The 22866-nt window shown below is 48.0% G+C and overlaps 1 protein-coding gene across 4 annotated transcripts in view; it reads left to right on the forward strand.

Moving 5' to 3' along the window:
* LOC104463549 (AP-2 complex subunit beta) overlaps positions 1 to 22866 on the forward strand; it is a 72038-nt gene that overhangs the window by 32618 nt on the left and 16554 nt on the right. The window contains exons 13-18 of one of the 4 annotated variants that reach the window (XM_010075926.1): positions 3741 to 3933; positions 5643 to 5647; positions 10602 to 10629; positions 16004 to 16141; positions 17414 to 17559; positions 20047 to 20176. In XM_010075926.1, coding sequence (XP_010074228.1) covers positions 3741 to 3933; positions 5643 to 5647; positions 10602 to 10629; positions 16004 to 16141; positions 17414 to 17559; positions 20047 to 20176 — 640 coding nt within the window. Of the gene's footprint in view, positions 1 to 3740; positions 3934 to 5642; positions 5648 to 10601; positions 10630 to 14087; positions 14130 to 15994; positions 16142 to 17413; positions 17560 to 20046; positions 20177 to 22866 lie in introns of all 4 variants that reach the window. The other 3 variants (XM_010075925.1, XM_010075927.1, XM_010075928.1) reach the window with 3 other exon arrangements.

Here is a 22866-nt window from a genome sequence, read left to right on the forward strand (position 1 = left end):
TTATAACACTGCAGTGTTTTGGGGTTTTTTATTGATTGTGCAGGGGCTTGCAGATCATTCAAGGAGCCATTTCGTTGTAGGATCTAATCCTGGGTATGTCGTTTCTGAGTTCCTGGGTCAGAAGAAAGAGGAAGTATCAAAGCTCTTGTGTGCAGAGAAGCTAGAATGTTTTTTGGGAAGGCACTAGCTATAAGCCCCCTTGACATGAGAGTCTGAATAAAAGAGCAGAAGCTTTGGATAACTGGTGCAAGGGAATGCTTCCAGGAGGACGACGACTGTGGTGAAAACAAGAATCTTACAGGAGGATGTACTTCTCTGATTTTGTTAGAGCTTTTGCTTCAGTGTCAGCGCAGCTTTACAAGCCTCATCGGTGTAGAATAATAACAGTTTCCTGGAACTGGCAAGTACAGAGATCCTTTGCTGTTGGAATGTGAAATGGGGAAGGACTGGCAAAACTACCTTTCTTACTTGGTGCCTCTAAAGCAGGGGGAGCGTGAAAGTCACCTAAGCCCCATTACTGAAAACTGTCTGGGCTTAAAAGAAGATGGCTAGGCTGATAGGGTTCTCTCTAACCTTTGGGGTGTGCAGGGAAAATGCTTTGGCTTGTTGTCTGGAGGTTTAATGCCTCCCCATGATCACATCCTGGAAGTGGGTTAGACCTGCGAGAGCAGGCAGGACAGTCATCCTGGGCTGCGGCGGTTTTGTTCTTGAGCCTGTTCCCACGGCTCCTCATTCAGGTGAGCAGCGCTGTTTGCACTAATGGTGTTAATTACCAGTGTAAGTATGCCTTACAGCAGGAGGCAGAGTATCCAGGCTTACCTCTTAATAATATTCCCAAAGTGACATTTGGAGTGCTATTTTTTTGCTGTTGCACTGGTAAATCAGTGTGCGATGCTGCTTCTTTTCTATTTTCTGACACCGCTTCTCTGCTATTCTTAGCAACTAAAGCTATTTCTGCAATGACTAGCGTTGGGAAGCAGAGTTGTTTTCTCCCTGCTATGAAATCAAGTCTGACTGCATTGACCCAGTACCAGCAAGCGCAAGGCTACCAGTCGGACAGGAAAAGCTGTGGCCGCTTTCCGTAGCTACCTCTCCTAAAGATTTGCCTCAATAGCAAAAGGAGCTGAGGTGGGGCTAGCTGTGGTCTTTGGTGTTACCAGCCTTCCTGTACGCTGTTGTTTCAGGTCACTGCACAAGCTTAATGTTTTAGGGGGATTTAGACAGCACAAGGAGTTCAGCTGTTGCAAGGAGCAAATGAGGCTTTGAGCAACCTGGGCTAGTGGAGGGTGTCCCTGCCCATGGCGGGGGGGTTGGAACTCAATGATCTTCAAAGTCCTTTCCAACCCAAACCATTCTGTGATTCTATGAATTCTCCTGCGTTCTGGTGGCTGACCTGTCTGCTACAGACCGAGGTTTTCCTTCAGATTGCACAGTGAGATAGAGATGGAAGCATGGAAGTGTGGAGATATCCTCCATGAATGTGTCTTAAGAGAGTCAGGATAGCATTGCCTTGAGTAGAGGGGCAGAAGTAGCCAGGAGAGTGGTGCTTTCCTGGGTATAAACCTCGGAGGAGTTAGTTGTGGTTGGCAGAGTACACCACACTGCATTTGGATTCATTTCCTTTTCATTCGGAGCAGTGTAGGACAGGTTCCTTTTGGCTCTCAGCTGATGGGCAGACCCATGGAACAGCTCACAGATGGTGAGATGTTCCTGCCTCTTCAATGAGCCCAAGTGTCATGCAGCTGCAGATGAATCCTAAAGGTGGGGGAGCAATCTCCTGATTGCTTGGCAGCGTTTCCTCGTGTGGTGGCTCCCACCGCCCCTGCTCAGCTATAACCCAGCTGGGAAATGTGCGGAGATGTTGACAGGGCTCCTGGGAGAGGAGGAGTCTGGTTAGACTTGGTCAGGAGTCCCCATTCCCACACAAGTGGCTGCAGGAAATTTTTTATTCTGGTTCAGGCTGTGCATCCCTTGTGGTTCCCAACATCTGGGAACCTCTGGAGGCTGAGCTCACAGGAGGGAGCTGCCATGAGCAAACCCAGCTGCTAGCACTGCCCAAGACCGTAAGGGAGAAAGTTGCTGTCAAGTCTTTTTGCCCTTTCTAACCCACATATTCTTTATTCTTTGTTTTCTTCCAAAGGAAATGCAGAGTTGTTTATGCAAATCTCCTCCAGAGGCCAATTCTGTGCGGGAAACTGAAGGCTTAGTGTTTTGTTTTTTCATGCAAACTGGCTTAGCTTTGTCCTTTCCTAATTTTTTGTTGGGCTTTGGGGCAACAGCAGTTACACAAGACCTCGAAGGATTGCTTTCTCTCCATGAGAAGGATGAGTAAGTGTTGAAGAGGTGTAGTGTTGAAGGGATTATATCCTGGGAACGAACCGAGTGTGTGCACTGCCGGCTCGGAATGTGCCTCTGCTCATACATGCTGTTCTTCCCTGTTCCCAGGTTGGGGGTGGGAGCGGATCACGGTAACCACTTGCTCTTCAAAAATGTTTTAGTTAGCTGTTCAGCATCCTCGGAAGTCTCCCTGCCAAAGGCAGCAGCAGATATTAGTGCTATTAGTGGTCTAAAGCTTTAAACCCTTTCTGTCACTGCCTGGTACCTAATTCATTCTGCAGTCCTTGTGCTACGTCTTTTCCTCTTGGCACTGAATTTGGGAGCAGCTTATACTCTGGTGCTAAAGCTTTCCCCTCAGTAACTGAATAAGAATAACGAAGAGAATTGTGGATACTCAAAATCCAGAGCTGCAATCCTTACAAAAGAGCCCTGGTGTTAAACGCCTTGTCAGCACGCTAATTCCCGTGGCGTTTGTGCGCAATTACCTGTTGGCTGCATCTGCAGTAATATCAGCTGGAAATAACATTGTCAGTTACTGCTGGCAACAGGATACAAAATAGATTTTTAAGTTATCTAAAATATTAGCATCTCTGGATTAAAAGAATAAATACATTGTAATGAGACCTCCAGGAGCTACAGTCAGTCTTAGTTGGTTTTTTATTTCTTCTCCTTGCTATAAAATTCAGTGGCAAGTGAATATAAAAGGTAACCAGACTGCGTATGATGAGATATTTTGGAAGCTGTATAATGAGATTTCTAGACTAGTAATTAGCATGCCTGCTAACTCAAAGAAAATGAAATTTTTGATAGAAGGGAGGAATCAATTTTAGATTGAGATCTGTAATTAGAAAAGAGTTGTGGAGCTTGGTGCTGGTCAGTAGAAGGCGGTTGATCCAGAGCTGTGGTTGAGTTTGCACTGGTCAGAGTGAGAGCTCAGGGGTTTTATCGGCGTTAGGTCTCTGAGGAAATCAGGATATTTTTTTTCCCTATGTTTACATGTAGTTCTTCAGACCAAGTGCGTTGAAGATCATCTCTATGGGTTTTTTCTGAGCTGGCAAATAATTATTTTCAGTGCTGTAGTCCACCTAGTACTCGTGACTCACTCTTTTGGAGGGGTCTGTGATTCTCAAGGTGGGCAGATGTCACACCTTGACCCTTTTCTGAACTGAAAGCTGTGCACAAGGCATGGAAGGTCTTTGTGCTCGAAGCACGTGTTGAAGAACCCCTTGCCATGACGCCGCTGTGTACGTGGCAGTGGTCAGACCAGCTGCTAGGATAAGCTTTGAACTGGCTTCTGCTCGTGAGCCACCTCTTGCTGTGTTTCCCCGTGCTGGGACTCTGACGCTGGAGCCCCAAGGTGACTAATGATTCTCTCCTCTGCTTCTTGTTCCTCCCGCCCATAGCACTGATGCAGGCGACAGCCCCGTGGGCACGACAGCCACTACAAACCTGGAGCAGCCGCAGGTCATTCCATCGCAGGGCGACCTTCTGGGCGACCTTCTCAACCTGGACCTGGGACCCCCAGTGAATGTTCCCCAAGTGTCCTCCATGCAGATGGGTGCTGTGGACCTCCTGGGAGGAGGGCTGGACAGCTTGGTAAGCGGCATCCTCTTTAGCTTCAGCTGATGCGAAATAATTGGAGCTGTGCTTGTCTCTGCAAAGCCTTCATCACTTGTGCTTGTCATGCTTGGATCACTGAGCTCCCAGCGCTGAGTCCTAAAACTCCGAGAGGATTTAACCAGTGCTATTGTACCAACTTTCAGCAGGTTTTTCCTGCTGTAAAACGGGTGTTGCTGCATGCTGTAGAATCCCCATGGTCAGCGGATATATTTGTTCCATGCTTTTTCTGTCTGTAGAAGAAAACCAAAAAGTTGTTTTAAGGTTGTAAAGTGTCCCACTGCTTTGTCATTGATTCAGGCTCCGTTTCAAGAAGGCGTTTGTTCCACCCGGTTCCCAACCCTCCTGAATTTCAGTGCCGAACTCTCAGTGCTGCAGACTGTGTCATCCCATTTGTATATTCTCCAGAGTGTGTCATTGTTTCATATCGGTGACATTTTAATTGCAGTTAGGTCAAGAGGGAAGCACTCTGCGTACTCCCCATGCCGCAGCTGCTCATGAGGCAGTATTCTTGTACTAATGGGGTCAGGCTCCACAGTGTGGGTAATCCCACATTGCTTCTGCCCAGGGGTGTGAGCTGGAGATGAGCCACAACGCGAGAATGGCTGAGGAAGGAGACCCCAGCAGTGGAGAAGAGCTTGGTGCCGCAGTCCTGCGCTGGTGGCAGCCAGGCGTTGGGAAGTGGTGAATGTAACCATCACCCTGGGAGCTGTTCCCATGGGGTGGAGCACACAGATCCCTGGTGCCCTGGCAACTTGCCTACAGGGGTAAGAAGCAGTCCGGGTATATCTGCACCGGGTAATCTAAGCAGGATGACCCCAGTGAACACAGCTGGGTGTTTCTCAGACCCACAGTGGGTTTGTCTTGCTTTGGTTTGAGGTTTGGCTTGTAGCGAGCTGGGTTTGGTTACTGTGTGCCTGGTTTAGGTGCACTTTTAGTTCTGAGTCAAGCTCTGAATAATAGAGGTAGGAGGCAGCTGGATGAACCCCAATGCAACAAATCCTTCTTTGTCCAAGATATTTCTTTTTAAAACTGCTATAATTTTATTAAACATATTTCCAGATCCAGGGCTTCATGAGCTAATGAACTGGAAGCAATCTAACCCTTGATGGCATTGGCGTTCATGGAGGTCAGATGCGCTTTAGCCTCTGCGACATCTAACCAGCAGTTTGCTTATTTAGCAGGAAGACTTCTCTTACGCCGGGGGAACAGGGCATTAGAGAAATGGTTTAAAGTGGAGCTGCTGGCAGAGCAGAAAGTGAGCCCAAAGCAGTGACCTTTGCAGCCTTTGCCTTGCATTGCAAGATGTCCCACTGAGAAACTGGGATTTTTGACTGTGTTAAGGCATTGTGGGAAGTGGTTAGGAGTGAAATTCCTCTGTCCACACTGTCTTCCGGGCCACTTACAGTAACCCTTTGTTTCTCATTGGTGTCAGAGACAAATAAATGGACACAGCAGGAGGACTAAAGCTTGGTTTTGGGAGAAGAGTTGTCTCGCAGTTGGCATTCATTTAGTGACACCCCTTGGCACTAGAGCTGTTAGTTGATATGGTACTAGGCTTTTACTTAATATTTTTCTCAAGCCTTAAGTAAATCCATGGGGCTGTGGAGTGTGGTCTAACAAAATGATCATGTCTGGATGGGGTAGGGGGGCTGCCTGGGCCAGCACTGTCTCAGCTGAGTTACTAGATGGGGTGAGCACTACAAAAAAAAAAAAAAAAGGAATGGTGGTGGGTTTTTTGCCCCCGGAATGCTTTCTATTAAAGTTGCATCAAATGTCCTGTCTTCTCCTGATCCCTCGCATGTATAAGTGAATCTTTTCCTAGTAAATCTCTGTATTTCTCTGGCTTTTCCCTCCCTAATAAGCCTAATTAGTGTGTGAGTGTAACCTGTGTCTCTGTTTATTGTTGTGGCCATGTGTTTAGCAAGCATCAAGCGGAGTTAACCCTAACCTGGTGTTAGCTAATTGCTAGGCAGCGTCTGACTGCGTGGCTGCGTGTGGATCTGAGGCTCATATTAAGCCACATTTGTGCAGTGCCAAAAACACCGTCTCAAGCCGCAGGTGTGCCCATGCCTGATTTCTGCAGGTGGGGAGGGCTGAGGTGCATCCCCAGTGCTCCCTTGAAGAAGGGCTGAGCTCCTCATCCTGCCCCAGGGATCACCCATGGCTGGGAGCCAGGGACCGTGCTCGCTTGGGCTGCTCGTGCAGGCAATTAGTGGGGTTGGGGACTGAAATAATATCTTTTTCCTCTGTCCTTAGCAGTGTTCTGCTTATCAGTGTGTCAGCAGGCGTTTTGGCTGTCGGTGTAGCAATCCCATCCCCTTTCTCCTCCGGATGCCCTATACACACACTTTATTTGTATCGTTGCTGCCTGATTCTGTTCTGCTTTAAGTTTCACTCTCCATTACTCCTCAAGTCTTTTTTAATGCATTTCTTCCCCTACTTTGCTGGGAGGACTGTGGCTCCCATACTCTTGCAGGGGATGGTGTGAGCAGTCCCCCTCTCCTCCTCAAAGCAGGCAGAGTTTGCTTCCCTCTGGACCCTTGTGCTGCCAGCAGGTATAACCCTGTTTGGCTGTGGCTGTCTTCCTCCCTGTGTGCCGCTTTGGTCTCTTTTCCCATCCCTCCTGTTGGCTTAAGAGTCTCAGAGTACTGGAACCACGTGTCGCTGGTCTTTGATCTAAGGAAGGATTGAATATGCATTTTCCCAACAGGGAATTTTTTTTAAGGCTCCCAGTGATGGAGTCTGTACCACCTCTAGTGTTAATCCGTGTTTCCTGCTCATCACTAGCCGATCCCTTTTGGATCTCGGATGACCTGAGAGGTGACAAGGGAACATGAGAGGTTTGAATGCAGCATATTCTCTGCATCATGCCTCCTGGCATTATCTCAGCCTGAGCAGGGATGTAAGTCACTCTACTGCCAGAGCAGAGCAACCCCAAGCCCCACTTCCATTTTCTGAGCCACTGTTTGATGTGTGAAAAAGCCTAAATAAGCTGCTCTGTTAGAGTAGAAGAAAATGGTTTGGGATGTGCTTGAGTTGATGCATGAAATCACGGTCTGTTGCTGTGATGGTGAGATTGCGTCAGTACCGAGTGCCTCAAAGGCAGCTGAAGGGCTGGAAGAGGCTGCTGGCAGGATCTCAGCCAGTTTGTCACATTCACTCAGTGTTGTGTGTTGATCCCCTCGGATATTTGTTGTGGTCCTTGTGTATTTGATAAAGCCTCCTTTTCTTTGGAGGGGGTGTCTGTCTTCAGAGGGATGCTCTTGCAGTGAAAGTCCCTACAGGACTAACCCAGAAAGATCAGCAGCAGCATTGACTTCCATGGCAAATGTCACTCTGCATTTCCATTCTTCAACAGTGGGGTTTTTTCTTCCAGGCATTTAAACAGGGACTGCATGGTGTAAAGCTGGATGAGCACCAGATTAATATTGTTCCCTTGAATTTTCCTCAGCATTGCTAGATATTTATCTCTGTGACTGGTGAGGCTCCAGCTGCTTGATAGGTTAATTTCTTTAGCAAATAACTCTTATTTTATTTCCATAATAAGTCCTGTAGTTGGTATTAAATGTAACCTGCATAGTATGCATGCACAGATGCTAAGCACGTGTTAACAATTTTTAAAGAAGGAGAGAAAAAGGGCCTTTAGTCCAAGAACAAGAGGACGTTTGCTTATAACCACAGCAGGCTCGCTGTATGACTTACGGAGAGCTCTTCTCTAGTGAGCAGAGCCAGCACTGAGGCTGCTCGGGGTTCTGCCCCCGTTTGCCACCCTGGCCAGATCATCATCTTCTCTGCTTTGCTTTCTTTTCTGTAGATTGGTGACCAAGCCCACTGCTACAAAGCTGTCTGGCATCTCCAGCTCCAGAATGTACTGATAGCCGTTACTAATGTGGAAGAAGCAAAACTTGCTTGGACAGCGGGTTGCTGGATGCAGAGCTGTGCATGCTGAGAGCTGAAGTTTGATGCTTTGTCCCCTTAAAGCCAGCTCGAAGTGGCTAACCTTCACGCAGATTATCAGCAGCCCTCCAGCTCCTGGTTTACTGTTGATGCAGCGCTTTGTAGGATGTCCGTCCGTGCTGTAACAAGCCGGGGTCGTTTTGCTTTTAAACCTTTTATTGATGCAGCGCTTTGTAGGATGTCTGTCCGTGCTGTAACGAGCCGGGGTCGTTTTGCTTTTAAACCTTTTTGTGTGTTCATTTGCTCTGAAAATCCATCGGGCAGGAGAGCGCCGCGTTGCCTGGCACGTTGTGCGGCTTGCTGTGAGCCCGCGCGGTTAACGGGAGCAGGGCACCGGTGGCCCGGAGCCAAGGAGGCTGGCTTTACACCCGCGGGCAGAGCAGTAAATCTGTAGGAACGGACAGGCTTGGATTGTCTGTTATGTAAGGATTTTATTTAATACTCTAGCCACTCATCTACAAGAATATTATTGATTCAAGGCTGGCAGCTGGTCAGACTGATTTATGTCCTGAATTATCCAGTGTTTATCAAACAGCTTTACATCCACGGTTTTCTGTAATACCGGTTTGGGCTGTTCCAGGCGGAGCTGTGCCCCTCTGTGGAATCAGGTTGGATCTGCGTGGTTCGGGGCTGCATCCCACCACTCTGCTTGCTCTGGAGTGTGATGGAGGGCTGGGCTCACCCTCTCCCACGGGCTGTCCTGGGCTCTGGATGCCTGTGGGCTTGGCAGCCTGGGAAGAAACGCCAGCTCCAGTGGTGCTGAGTGCCTGCCTGATCCAAAAGGCTGGTGAAAGAAAGAAAAAAAAAAAAGAAAACCAAACCCAACAACTTCTACTAAGTTATTTCATGTACTCAAAGTAGGAAGCCTCATGTAGTTGTGGAAGCCCAAAAGTGATTCCCAGTCTGTGCTGGGTTCCAGGTTCCTCTGCAACTGACTTGCTGTGTATAATCTTAGGAAAGTTCTTTCCTTTACCTTTTTCTGGAACTACAGTGTGAGAGTGTCTGTGCTAAGTCAACCCCAACATCCGTTTATGCAGTGGATGCGATGCTTCCCCAGGGCGCTCCTCCAGCCTCCGACAAGGAGCTGAGCGGTTCCTTTCATCTGGGCTGTTCTGGTTTGGTGAGCTACAAAGGACGTCTGTTAGGATTTCTGACAAAGGGCATGTGTCCATTGCTGGAGCAGTGCTGATATGGAAAAGGAGCTCTTTGGAGGATCGCTCATTCATGTCTGATTTAAGGCTCTTGCTGCTGTAACAGTAATAAGACTGCTGGAGCTGCTTTTCTGCACTTCAGAAAGTGAAAATGGTTAGTCCTTGGTTTTGTTTGCTGATGGAAATCATTCAGCAAAGCAAAGCATTAGCAGTAAGTGCTGCTGAAACTGGTGGCTGTGGTGTTGGCAGCATGACCTGTCCTCTGCCACCTTTCACACAGCTGTCCTGGGTTTGGACAGCAGCCCTTCTGCTCTGCAAGCCCGGCTCGGCGCTATGAAAACAGACACATAAAACAGGCAGCGAACGAAAATGCCGCTGTGTGAGCCGCAGCGGGGTCTGCAGTGAGATACCCGCAGCCCATCAGGAGGTCAGAAGATGCAGATCGTGCCTGGTCTGTCCTACAGTTAGGATGTCTCTAACAGGATTAGCCCAGATCAAGTGGCCTGCTAGCAGCTGTGCTCTCAGCATCTCGGTCACCCCGTTGCACAATGTTAGGTGAACACCTTGTGTTCCTTGCTGCTGGTGTGTGCTCTCATCTAGCTCCTCGAGCTGTGGTGCTTGACTCTTGGTTTGGGACGCAAGGGATGGAGGAGGCAGCAATTGTCCCCCGTTAGCCCATGGATTCTGGCTCCATGAAGATGCAGAGCTGCTCTGGAAGCCCCGGGTATGCTGTGGAGACAAGGCGAAGCAATTGCTGAGCAGTGGTTGTTGCAGCTTCTGTCCCTGGCTCTGCCTCCCTGATATTTTTTTTTTTTTTGGAGCTCCAAATGCCTCACGTCATGTTGCAGAAGTGATTGTAACCCCTCTGGATCACATGAACACTTTGGCAGAGTCACTTCATTACGAGCTGCTGTGAAGATGCAAATAAACCCTCCTAATGCAGTAACTCCAGCACTGCTGCACTTCATAAGTCAGCGTAGCTGCCTCCACGGAGCTGAAATCGCAGGGCGAGCGCTCTGCAACTGCAGAGCAGCCGCAACACCGCCCGAGCCGGCTAACACAGAGCAAAGACATGGATGCTGTTTGGGAAGAGGTGCTAGTACCGCAGGGTCGACCCCAGCCTCTTCTTTAAACCCATGTGGCTGCTTGAGTGCAGTTGTGGCAGGATGGGTGTAGAGGGAATAAAGAGAATTCCTGTTTGAAGAACTTTGTGCGCTTGGTGGCCAAGTTCATCCCTTGTTCATCTCCTGATGCTGGCAGCTCTGCGTCCTCGACAGAGGCTTTGTGCTCTTCAGCAAAAGGCGAGCCTGCCAACTTTGGGCTCAGGATCAGGGCTTTGCAGTGCTACAAGTTCCCCTTGGCCAGCAAGCGCCAGCCCACAGCGAGTGTTTCATCCTGAGCGGGGCTGGCAGCGGTGTTAACGTGACCCTCTGCTCCGCCGGGCTGCTGGCGGCTCTCCTGTAAGGCTGGGTCACGTTGGCCTTCCGACAGGAGTGGCTGCCCACCCGGGAGATGAATGGAAACGGTTAACGAGAGCTGCCAGCCCCAGGGAATTGGTTCAGCAGCACTTTGAGCCTGACTAATATCTGCTGCTTTCCTTCTGCAGGCTGACTGTCACTCCAGATGGGAGAGGATGCTCCCTGGGTAATTGGTTCCTGTTCCCTCCGTCTTCATCCTTCCCTCTTACAGACGTTGCTGTTACCATCTCTTCCGTCGTTTTGAGTTGGGAATGAAGTTAGATCTTGGGCATTTTGCGGGAGAATTGGGTAACCTGGACCTGTAGTTCCTGAATGGGGAAAGCATTGGTGCTACCGGGGGGTGCCAGGCAAGAAAAATGAAGACAAGGAACTCTGTGCGGTGGGTAGGGCACCCCGGATCTGATGTGGAACTGTTTAGTTCTTTATTAACTTCCCCCCTTTAATTTGTGTTGCAGTAGATACGTTTTCACTTCTCTTTTCTCTGCACAGGCAGAGCCAGCTCTGGCGAAGCTGGGCTCCTCGGAGCTTGCTCTGCAGCTTTGCAGCACACGTCTGCAGCGCTCGGTCCCCAGCACAGGAGCCGAGAGCAGCAGGCTGCTGCGGGCAGACCCTCCTACGAGGAAAGCACGGCTTGGGGAGGAGCAAGTCAGAGCTTCCCGGTGCTGGGAAGAGATCTTTTCTACCACAAAGCAGAGATGTTGGGTGCAATGTAGGAATGTAAGGAGGCTCATGGTAAATTGTCTGAGTCAGTGAGGTGGTGTTTTTTCTCTGCCTTGTAGGGGGTGAGAGCTGGAGTCTTGACTCAAGACAAGCAATAAATCCAAATTCTGCTTTTCCCCCCAAGGCTTGACATCTAGGGAAAATGGAGGGCTTGTGGATAGCTTGAGGAATCTGTCATTCCTTCCCTCCCTCACAGTGAGCCCATGCAGATACCAGTGTTTGGGTTTCTTCGAGGTTGGATTCCTAACCTGCAGCTTCTTATGATGAGTGTAGTAGGAAATGGTAGAATAGTTAACATCTGGCATGATTATGCAGAATTATTCAGTCATTTCCATAATGCCCTTTGTAAAATGCTTGTTGCTTGATAAACCAGTCATTCTCCTGCTTCAGACAACAGTACCAGAAATCATCCGTGCGTACAATAATATCTGGAAATGAACGGGATTCTGTACTTTTTTTTTTTCTTTTCCTCTGTATTTCACTGCCTCTCGGTATAAAGTGTGAAGTTCATCTGCATGTAAGGCTATGAATAGGGATGAGGTGCAATAGTTGCATTTATTACTCCTCAGTGAGCCAGTAACAAGATGTAAATGACCTGATATATTAATCTAAAGCATGGCTTGGCTTCAAGAGCAGTCTGGAGAACTGAGCTCGGCTCTGCCAGGCTGCTTCAGTGGGGGAGACCTGACCACGTAACAAGCCATATTTTATAAACTCAGTATTAATTGGGTTTGCATCCTCTGGCTGGCTTCCTCTGGTCTGCAGCTGATCCTTCTTTTGACTTTGGAATCGCTCACTTTTATCTGCTATCTCCAGAAAAGCTGGACTTGTGCAGTGCCGAGGGCAGCCAGAGGATGGGTTGCTGTATGAAGAGGTGGCTGTTGCAGAAGATGAGGGATGTCCCATCAGTTTCTGCCGTGACCTCAAGTAGGGATAAACTGAGTCTCACACAGGAAAAAAGCTCTGGAGGCTTCTTAACAAAAGGCAAATGGTGTGTGATTCGTGCTTCTCCAGCACCCACTTACGGCAGCTAATACTGCATCAGGTGGCTCCTGTGGGGACTAGGGGAAGGAGAGATGCTGGGGGATAGAAGAGGGATAGCACAGGGATTTGTTGAGTTTTACAGGTTTTTTGGAGGCTAGTGATGATCTAGTAAGCCACTGTCTTGCAGCTTCACTGCTGTTCTCAAGGCATTTTATCCTTTCTATCTGTGCTCTGAGGGAGAGAAGTATCAAGCTCTATGGTCTCACTTGACCTGTGTAAAATACATTTTCCGTGAGATTTCCCAGGGAACAGGCTAGCAGGGACCAGAACAAGTTCAATTCCCAAGTCTGTTGTGCAGAGGGAAGAGGTTGGAGCCTTTTTGGCAGCCCTGGAAGCTTCTGCTTTAGCTATGTGGTACATTTTTTCCAATATCTTAACACACCAGCGTATATTTGAACAACTTACCTAGAGCCTTTGTTGACCCAGATTGTCAAATGCTCTTTTAAAGCAAACAAGCTCCCCAAACCCTAATGAAATGGAAGAGCAAAGCCATCCACGAGGTGAGCTGTGTTGTTCTGGTCTGCCAGCCCAGCCTTTGCCCCATGGTGCCTCGCCGCTGCACTTGCTTCATCTTCCCCATGTGTTGTCGGGGCACGATCCTTGTCTGAATGTGACCAAAAAAACCCTCTGCGCTAGGCAAAAAAACTACCATGGTCTTCTGAACAAAAGCCTAGGACACAGATAAGCCTGGAGATGTCTTTGTAGTGAATAACCGCCGCAGATCTGTGCTTGTCTCCTCCTGGCTATCAGTCATCTGTCGAGTGCTTTATAAATACTCATAGGAGTGATGCTGTACTCCCAAACAGCACTTGTAGCCAGCTTTGGAGTCTGTCCTGGTTGGTAAATTCTCTCAAGCATGTAGAGTGGCGTGGATGTTTGGAAAATGGGTTTTATCACTGCGAAAGTGATGTGAGTGCTTTGTAAAGGGAATTCATGGTAAGACATCTCCGGGGTGGGCTGCAGGATGGTTTGGCAGAAGGGCTCCGGGGAGGATCGAGTGTTTGGAGGGTTGCGCGGGCGGTACACAGCGGCTATTTCAGTCAAACTCTAGCTGTGTAGCTTGGCAGAGATCATTACTGAAATATCCTGGTGTACCATAAGGTCTCTTTACTATTTGAGTGGCCCATTAGATCATGAAGCTGGTTTTTTTTTCCTGTCTAAGGGAGGGGGGAGCATCTTCAAAGGGAAGGCAAAGCCCACCTACCTGAGCTGTTGTAACAGCCGGCACGTATCCCGTTCTCTTCCTTCCTTATTGAAAAGAGCCGCACGACAGAGGAACGGAGCCAAGCTGCATTCTGTTTTCCCATCGTTCGTAGCTGTTCCCTAGAAAACTAAAGCTTTCAGGAAGCGAGCTTCCTGTTGGTTTTATTTTTATTCCATTTCACAGTTACCCCACTGGGTTTTGTGGAGCTGCTCAGGGCTGCTGGCAACCAGCGTGGTGGGTTGAAGGGGAAGCACCGATGCGTGATACATGAAGAATTGTGCAGAGGTTTTGGTGCAGAGGGGATGAGGTTTTGTTCTTATTAACCTGCAGAACACTCCTGTCCGCGGTAGGTGTGTGGGGTGGTTCTCCAAACAGCTCTGCTCACACAACAGCAATAAAAACAAAGCCCCTCTGTTCGCTGTGCTTTCCCATCATTGCATTTCTGTCTGTCCTGCACGCGGCAAGCGAGGGAGACATGCTCACGGCAGTGCAGTCAGCTGAGCTCCTCTGCGGCCATCTGACACCTGGCTTAAATGAACTCGGTCTTTCTCTCCTCTCTCTCCTTCTCTCTTTCAGCTTGGCAGTGACCTTGGCGGGGGCATTGGAGGAAGCCCGGCAGTAAGTGCCATTCCATTATTTTTTTTCCACAATTTGAAAAGCTGCTCAAAGCCCAGGGGTTTGAAATATAACCTCACCTATTATGTGCTGGAAGATGCTTTAAATCCCTGGAGATGTTTGAAAATGGACAAACACAACTGAAGCACACAAGTCCCCACCTATGTTGCTTTCAGTCCAGCTGTCACCTGGGCTTTCCTAAGAGCAGCCAGGGCCAGAGCTGTTGACTCTGTCTGCTTAGATCTTCTTTTTCAGAGCTTTTACGAGCACCAGCATTAACACTGGCAGTATCCCAGTCCTTGTGCAGCTACTGGAAGGCCAAGGATGCTTCCCTCTCTACTCACAAAGCCTGTTCTGTTGTAACCCTAACCCAGTGTCACCACGGGCTTGTCTGAACGCAGTGCTTTTCTCCTCTCAAACACCATGTAAGATTTTTCCTGGACATCAGGATCAGGTGCTCTGAGCTTTCCTACTACGTGTGGTCAGTGCTGAGCTCCGCCTGCCACCAGCTCCTTCTCTGTGCCTGTGCTTTGCGATGTCCTAGTGCCTAGAGCGCTTCTCAGGACATGGGAGACTTTCAGGCTGCTTCCAAAGCACCCTTGGCTTCAAATGCGTACCAGCTTCTTCCAGGAGAGCATGGAAAAAGGATGCAAGAGGGAAGTGTGCCTCCAACCTACAGCCAAAAGCAGTCTCCTGGAGAAAGCTCCAGCCCCTCTTCCCAGGACTGTGTAGCGGGTAATTCAGTGAGGAAAGCACACTCAGTTCTGGAGGGAGGGCTTTTCAGAGACCCCTGCTATGGCTGCAGTCATTCTCTCTCCTTCTTTCCCTGTGAATGTTGCATTTGTTTCGAACGTCAGCGTGAGAGCAGAGGAGAGCCGGTGGTACAGCAGACCTGTAGCCCCCAGGCAGTATGCACCAGGATGTGGGACATGCTTATTCCATAGAGATCACACCTCCAAAGCCAGGTCTCTGCCTTCCTGGGCCAGCACAAACCCACCAAGCAGTTCTGTAAAACCACCAGTCCTCCCTGTCCAAAGGGTTGATTGCAGCAGCACATCTCAGGTGGGTTCCTGAGCACAGGAGAGCAGTGAGACTTCAGACCTGGGCTGTCACCAGTATTTCCTATGCCTGCCTTAGTCATCCTGCCTGTTTCTGGGCTGCCGACTGGTGGATCCTATTCTTGAGCACATAGTTCTTCCTGCTCACTGGAAAGAAGAGAACTTCAGAGTCTAACTTGAGTGTGACTGTCCCACCTGGAGCTGGGCACCTCGAGGTTAATATTCCAGGTGTGGTGCCATCATTTAAGTCCTGAGAGGGAAGGATTGCCCTTCGTGCAGAAAGGTTGTCCTCTGGCAGACAGAGACAAATATTTCTGCTTCCTGTAATGAACCTTTTGGACCGCAGTGCTGAGAATGCAGAGCTCTGGCTTTGGGTGGGAGTATACAGTACAGTCGTGACTCCCTTGCTGTCTCTGGATATGCAGTCTTGCAGATTCCTGATGACTGTCGTAGTTGGGGAAAGATTTGAAGCATTCTTTTTTTTCCCTGGGTTTATGCAGGGTAGATCCACAAAGCATATTGTCTTTATGAGATGGAGAGGAGAGATTCCTCTACAGTGGGAATAGATAACTGGAGCTATAAAAAATGATGTGAAAGTTATTGCATGGTTGAGGTGACAGCCGAGTGTAGGGGTTAGTTGCCAAGAGCTTTGGAATTCAAATGCATTATTTAGCACTATTGATAATTCAGCAGGGATGCTGCAAATGGCTTTAAAATATTTAGGATATTGCCCGAGTTCATGCTTTATTTGATAAATAGTGTTCTTCATACGTGATGTTAATCAGTGCCTGTTCTTTCTAACTCCTCCAGGTGGGGCAGACCTACATTCCTTCTTCTGTGCCGGCCACCTTTGCCCCTTCACCCACCCCAGCAGTGGTGAGCAGCGGACTCAACGATCTCTTCGAGCTCTCCTCTGGTATAGGCATGGCTCCTGGAGGATATGTGGCTCCAAAGTCTGTACGTAAGGAAAAAGAACCATCCTCAGTGTATTGCCTTACCTTAGGCTACAAGAAGTCCGAGATTGCTCGCTTGTCCCCTTTATTGTGGGTCTCTGGTGCTATCAGGGTACCTTCATTCAACTCAGTCCCATCAGGGATGCCCTGGGTTTTTCCCAGGCAGGGTAACGGTGTGCTGGAGACCATGTTAGCTGTTAGTTACAGGCTTCTGTATTTTTAGCAGTTTCCTCATTTTGCCTGTAATAATATTAGTGTAAAGAATGGCTTATATAAGATATGAGAATTTCAGTTTTGTCAGAGCAGCTTTCCTGGAGACCTACTTCTTAGCAAGTTTCCCCAGGAAACTGAAGGCAGGATACAATTTGCTACAACTTTCCTAGAAGATTCATTTATCTGGAGGAATCCAACGTGACAGTGAAGATAAAATCCCATGATTGGGATGAGCATGCTGCAGAGTAATGTGGATAAATGCTCTGCTAGGGACAGAAATTGCGGGTGCGCTGGCTGAAGCATCCTTAGTCTGGAGGGTTCGTGAGATGCAGACCGTGGTTCTGGTAGCAGGCTGTGGGGCAGCCGCAGGGAGCTCAGGGTTGGGTTTTAATGCCTGAAAGGGAGTAAACAAAAACTAGCACTCTTGTTAAATAGTCAAGGGATGAATAAACTAAAGTCAGCCTATGAAATTGAGGCTCTCAAGGTACTGCAGAGTGTACTCAAAGCTTTTGGTCTGTAGGTGCTTGCAAGTATCACGCCATATATAGGACCAAGTACACAGTGATTTTGAACTAAGTACTTAATTTTGCACCAGTCAAGTTGCAGTCTGGGTTTTTCTCACAAAGATGACTTGGGAATCCAGAACCCAAACAGCTAATAGTATCAGCCCTGTGATTTTATTTGGTTCAAACTCCAGTATTGTCCTGCCTCTAATAGCCCAACTGGTCCTTGGAGAAGCCTGTCCATCAGCAGCCTCGGTAAGTCTCGCGGTAGTGCCATGGACACAAGCTTTCACTGTTTCTTGTGCACACTAATGTTATAGTATGTTTGAATTCTTACGTGAGTGCTGTGAACACGGATTAGGAGCAGCAAGCTTGTTTCTCTTTGGTGAGCTTGACCCTTTCAACACCCCATGTCTTATCTTCCCGGTAGTTCCGTTAGCATTTGTGGGCTCAGTGTGCCAATGTAGCTGGATTTCCAAACTCAGGACTTCGCTGTTGTTTGGAAAACTGTTATCTTCAGGCCAGACTGCTCAGGCTGAATGACATCTCTTGTGTTCAAGGTTTGGTTGCCTGCAGTGAAGGCTAAAGGATTGGAGATCTCGGGCACGTTCAGTCACAGGCAGGGACACATCTACATGGAGATGAACTTCACCAATAAGGCTTTGCAGCACATGACCGACTTTGCCATTCAGTTCAACAAGAACAGGTAAGAAGCCGATACACTTTGTCCGCTATGTTAAAAAGATTGCGTGCTCCTGTGGAAGGAGTCTGTGTCTGCACTGCTACGTATAGGGAGGACTTTGTAGGTATGTAATGCACTCATGGGAACAGCTGGATGATACAGCCTGAACTCTCCATCACACCACAGTTGTGTGCAAGGGCTGAAAATACAGACTGATAAATCTGTGAGGAAACAGGGAGCAGACGGTCCCCTAGCTCTGAAGCAGCATCTGCCCCATTTAATCTCTGCAGAGTTCTGAAGCAGCCTCGTGAGTTGTTAGGCGGGTTAGTGGTTTTATAGCCAGTAAGTGCCCCAAGGAAAGAGAGATGATAAAAAGGCAAGCATTTGAGCTGCATAAGTATCAATCCATAATGCCTCTACCTCCTGACTTAATTGCTGTGCTGCCCCTCAGACTGCCTGAGAGTACAGATCTCATTAATAAAGCTCTTTGTCAATGAAGAAGTTGCAAGGTAAGAGCCTATGGCACATGTTTTCCCTCTAATTGGCAGCAGAACAATTTTATCAGAAGGAGCAGCCACTCGAATGTTTAGAGCATACAGATTGATCTCAGAAACCCATCTCAGCCAAAAGACATGACATGGCAGTGCAGCCACGGTGTCTTCCCACAAATACCCTTCCCAGTCGGAGAGCTCACTGTGTGGTTTGTTGTGTGTTACCTGGAGCCAGGACCAGGCTAGTTCTTACCGAGACTGTAAAGAATATCTTGTACTGAAACATTCCCCATATTTCTTCACTGAAAAAGGGTTCTCTATCCTAAAGATCCACTGAAACCATCTCTTTAATATCACTGTTAACCTTGCAAATTTGGGATTTCTTGGGACGAATAATATTTACTTAGAAAAGACATTATGCTAAGTAAGTCTTAGTAAATGTTCTCCCTGGACTGCTACATTTTCTGGAGAGTTTTGCTAAGCTGCTATATGCAAATGTTTCATGCAAATTGGCCTAAAAAAAGCCATTTTTCTTGTGATTTTTTTCCCCGTGCATCAAGCTGTGCTCTAGCCACACCTACATGGTACTTCTCAAGGATGTAAGAAGTTTAAATTCTGTACAGTAAAACAGCCGTTTCTCCTTTTGCAGCGTATCAGCACACACTCCGTTGTACAATCTACTACTATTTGCTTTTCTACAAATACTGTTCTCCTGTCACCACTTTGCGCTGTGGCTGGTGCATTGGAAAGAGCTGCAGTGGGCTGGCTCTTTAGGTTTAAATATTAAGGTTTGTGATTGGAAAGTTTCTATTGCTTTTCCCCTTCTCCTGCTGCTACTAATCATGTTCACTGAAGTCTTGGGATAAAGCATTAAAAAAAAAAAATAAAAGAAAGCTGGAGCTCTAGTGTGCTGTAATATCACGGCCACTTAGTAGCAAAATACACCTTTGTTTTCCCTCTGGGTCTCAGGGAAAACACTAGAGCTTGTGTCCCCCAAGGTGAAATGGCTGCAGAAGGCAAATCCCATGGCAAGGCCTTTGCTGAGAATATTCTTGTTTCAGCTCCCTAGAGCTGAAAACTAAGGAGGACAAGGGATGGGGCATCTATGGGTTTCTGAAGGAGTGACGTACCCAATACATATGCCGCTGACTGTGCAGAGACAGTATCAGGTTTTTAGTGCATAAAATACAAATACACGCCTATACCTCTTTGTTCCTGTAAATGCTCTGTCACCTCTGAGATAATGTGAGTTCTGCTAGAGAGACATGCAGTCACGAGTGGACACCAGAGTTGTCTTGTGCATCTGCACTTCCATCTGCTTTCGAAAAGAAGCCAGTACGGGAGCGTTGCATTAAAAGTTAGCTGCTTTTCCGTAAGGAGAGGTGCCTGTGGAATTAAATACCTCTTGCACTGAACGGGCAAGTAAACATTGGCTTTGCTGTGGTGGTATACATCCCGAGCTGAAGGAGCCTCAAACCAAGCAACAGAGCCAGACGCCGTCATTCGGGACCAGACAGCTGGCTGCGTTGATTCATTTGTTCTACATACAAACCACACACCCCTCCTTGGCTATCTGTTCTGTGTTGGCTCCAGTTCCTTCCTCCAGAGCTCCTAACGATATCACAGCCGTGCAGTGCAGGATATACTCTACTTGCAGTGCTCTGCAGCTCTGTAAGAGAGAGCCGAGAGCCAAGAGCCCTGAGGCTGAGCCCAGGTGCTGCTCCTTGCTGGGCAGGCTGCTGCTCGGCACGTAGACCAGTGCTGTGTGGGAAATGGAACAGTTCCCAGGTGCTGGTCCCCTGGGCGGGATGGTGCATGTTGTCGGTAAGATTGACCTGATTGAGTTTGCCGTGCCTTGTCCTGCTTTGAGTGTCTGCTGTTTTGAGCGGTGTTCCTCCCTTGGAAGAGCAGGGGCAGCTCAGGGTTAATGGGAAGATGAGCCAGCCTGTGCCTGGGAAAAGGGGAACAGGCGCTGGGTGACGCAGTGCTGCTCTCATTGCTTCTGTTTTTCTCTTGCCAGCTTTGGGGTCATCCCGAGCACTCCACTGGCCATTCACACACCTCTGATGCCAAACCAAAGTATTGATGTCTCCCTGCCCCTCAACACTCTGGGACCAGTCATGAAAATGGAGCCTCTGAACAACCTCCAGGTAAGGATTGTCTCCTTCTGGGCAGGGGGAGATCCGCGGGTGCTCAGCCCGGTTTGGCCCAACACAATGTGGTAGGAACAAAATACCGTGTGTGTAGGGTCACCAGACAGACTCCATGGATTTGGACCATGGGTCTGGCCAAAACTTCTTCCTCTTCCTTTTTCTAGTCTCTCCCAGAAGGACTGAAGCAGAGACTTCATTAATTTTGTGACTTTTCAAACACCTCAAACCTGCTGCTTGCATCTGTGTAGATTAAGGTCTTTGTTCCAGTAACACTCTTCTGTAAACTGGGCACGAGGTTTGGTTGGGCTTGTGAACTGGAACTGGTCTGAACAGAGAAAGTGCATGCCTGTGGTGGAGCAGGCGGTGAGAGCTGTCAGCAAGAATTGAGGCAACTAAAGGAATTGCAGGAAAGACGGCAACTGCCGAGTGATTAATATTTCTCTAGTGCTCTTAATTTCCGGGGCGTTTTACAAAGGCACTGGCATCTCTCTGCCCTGGATAGCTTAATCCAAGGCAAACAAGATGTGTTCCAGCGAAGGCAGAGGAGAAATGACGTAAGCAGCTAATGTTTTGTTAATGAAGCTGTGTCTCTGTGTCGGGGACAGCATTCCCTAGATGAGGCTTTTTATCAGATTGGGCTGCCAGTCTCATAACGGCACGACAGATCCAGGGAGATCTTCCTCTCTGGTTTGGACCAGAGACTGTCTCCATCAGTCCTGGTGTGCATCGGGGCCATGGCTCTTGGAATACTGGTCAGGCAGACAGCTCTCCCTGGAAGGAGACTCTGCCTCTGCTGTTTCACTGCGTCAGGGTGATTTTCCCGGTATCCCAAAGATGGGTTCACTTCTGCTCTAGCGTGTCTCACTCGCCTCCGGTCTCCAGGAGGTGGAACAAGGCTGGGTTCCTGTAGCGTAGCAGCCCATAGAGGGGAATATTTTGAAGCGGCTCATTCTCTTTTTAGGTTAAGAGAGTGCGATGGAAGTTACTATTTATTCTGCCTGAGCAACTGTTTTTTCCCCTCCTTTTGACTTCCATTCTGGGGCTTATGACTTATTGATGAGTCTTTGGGCAAACAGCTTGAAATAGCTTCTCTGGCACTCAAACGAGCAGTCCTACACGCCGGCTCTGAGCTCAGCCGTGCGATGGGGGAGCGTGCGGCCACTGAATGAATTACATGTGTTATCTTCCACGGAGGGCTCTTCCAGCCGGTGGAAAAGCTGGGTTCCCTCTGCGTCCAGGTCACAAGGATGTGGTTGCATCACTGCGTTTAGGTCAGCTGTGATAACACTCTGCAGGAAATTTGGGAGTCTCTAGGAGGCAACGGTGCTGATGTGCCTCCATAACACCAGGGACTCTCTCATCGAAACATTCTCCAGTTGCTGCTTCCTTTGATCGGGAGCAAAGTGAAGTATTTGGGTTATTAAATCTCTGAAGGAATCGGAACACAATTTGCTTCTTGTAGCATCTTCTGCTAGAACAAAGCAAAGAGAAGACATGTGAGGAAACCTCCAGCTACCTTATATTCAGACAGTGGAGCATTCATTAGTGCCAGACTTAGTTGTTAATTTGCTAGTTCTCTCATTGCCATAGAAGTTGGCTGCCCTTTTACAATTGGGGAAGCTGCCATATGGAGTAATAGTATAGTTCTCTGCAAAGAGTTGAATCATGATAGCAGATGCCAAGTTAAAAAGAGCACTCCCCTTACTTTTTTGACAGCAGTGGGTTTGATGGAGATCTGTCATTGCCCTGACAGCCAAGGCTCTGGTTTTGTTTGGTGAGTTCATGTAGAAATGATCTGTCTTGAAACATTCAGAAATCGTTTTGGTGACCTACTTAGGGAATAATTTATAGCATAATATAGGAGTAGAGAATACAAATGTTCCTGTGTTCATTGAAGAACCAAAACACTCATCAAGTTGAATTTGCTTAATGCGGTTTTTCTGAGCTGGAGAGCATTGAAGTAGATGTGGTGCTGGTTTGAACCTGAGGACCTTATGTTCATCTCCTGTTCTGGTGGGGATTTTTGTTTTAGTAACAAGAAAAATAAGTCCTGAAGTAGCCAAACTGATAGCTTTCAACTTTTTGTCATGTTAATTAGAAACTTCAAAGACTAGTTGTACATTCCTTAGGCAAGTATTTCAGAAGCAGTGAATTCACGTCTCGTTCAGGTTATTTTTATTACCATTTCTAATCTTTCACTCAGTACAGCTGGCTTAATCTTAACATTTGTAATCATGGAAAGAAACTAAAATATTTGACAAGTTAACAAAAAAGCCATTTTTGCAAGAAGATGAGGAAGACTGAAATATTTTCAGAGGCTTACTTGGGTAAAATAGAACTATGGTTCCCAACTGAAAAGTCTTCTGTTTGACTGTCACCTTGCATCTTGTGATAATGAATAGCAGGCTTCTCCCTCCCATCCCGAGATAGTGATGATAATTTTCTCGGCTTGTTGACTCAGATTCAACCCCCAGGTCAGGCAGTGATTGATTCAAAGGATAAAGCCAAAGTTAGACTGGGCGCAGGACGGTGGGACTGAACAGGCTCCAGTCCCTGCTCTCTGGTTCATCGTTTTTTACTTCTCCAAGATTAAAAAGCTGCCGGCAGGATGTCTTGGGAATGTTCCTGCTGCTAAAGAAAATCTGACTTGGTTATTTGGGCGCTGGTAACCTGCTGGGGGACACTCT

This window comes from Pterocles gutturalis, unplaced genomic scaffold (genome assembly GCF_000699245.1).
Source record: "Pterocles gutturalis isolate BGI_N339 unplaced genomic scaffold, ASM69924v1 scaffold4903, whole genome shotgun sequence".
Classification (NCBI taxonomy): Eukaryota; Metazoa; Chordata; class Aves; order Pterocliformes; family Pteroclidae; genus Pterocles; species Pterocles gutturalis.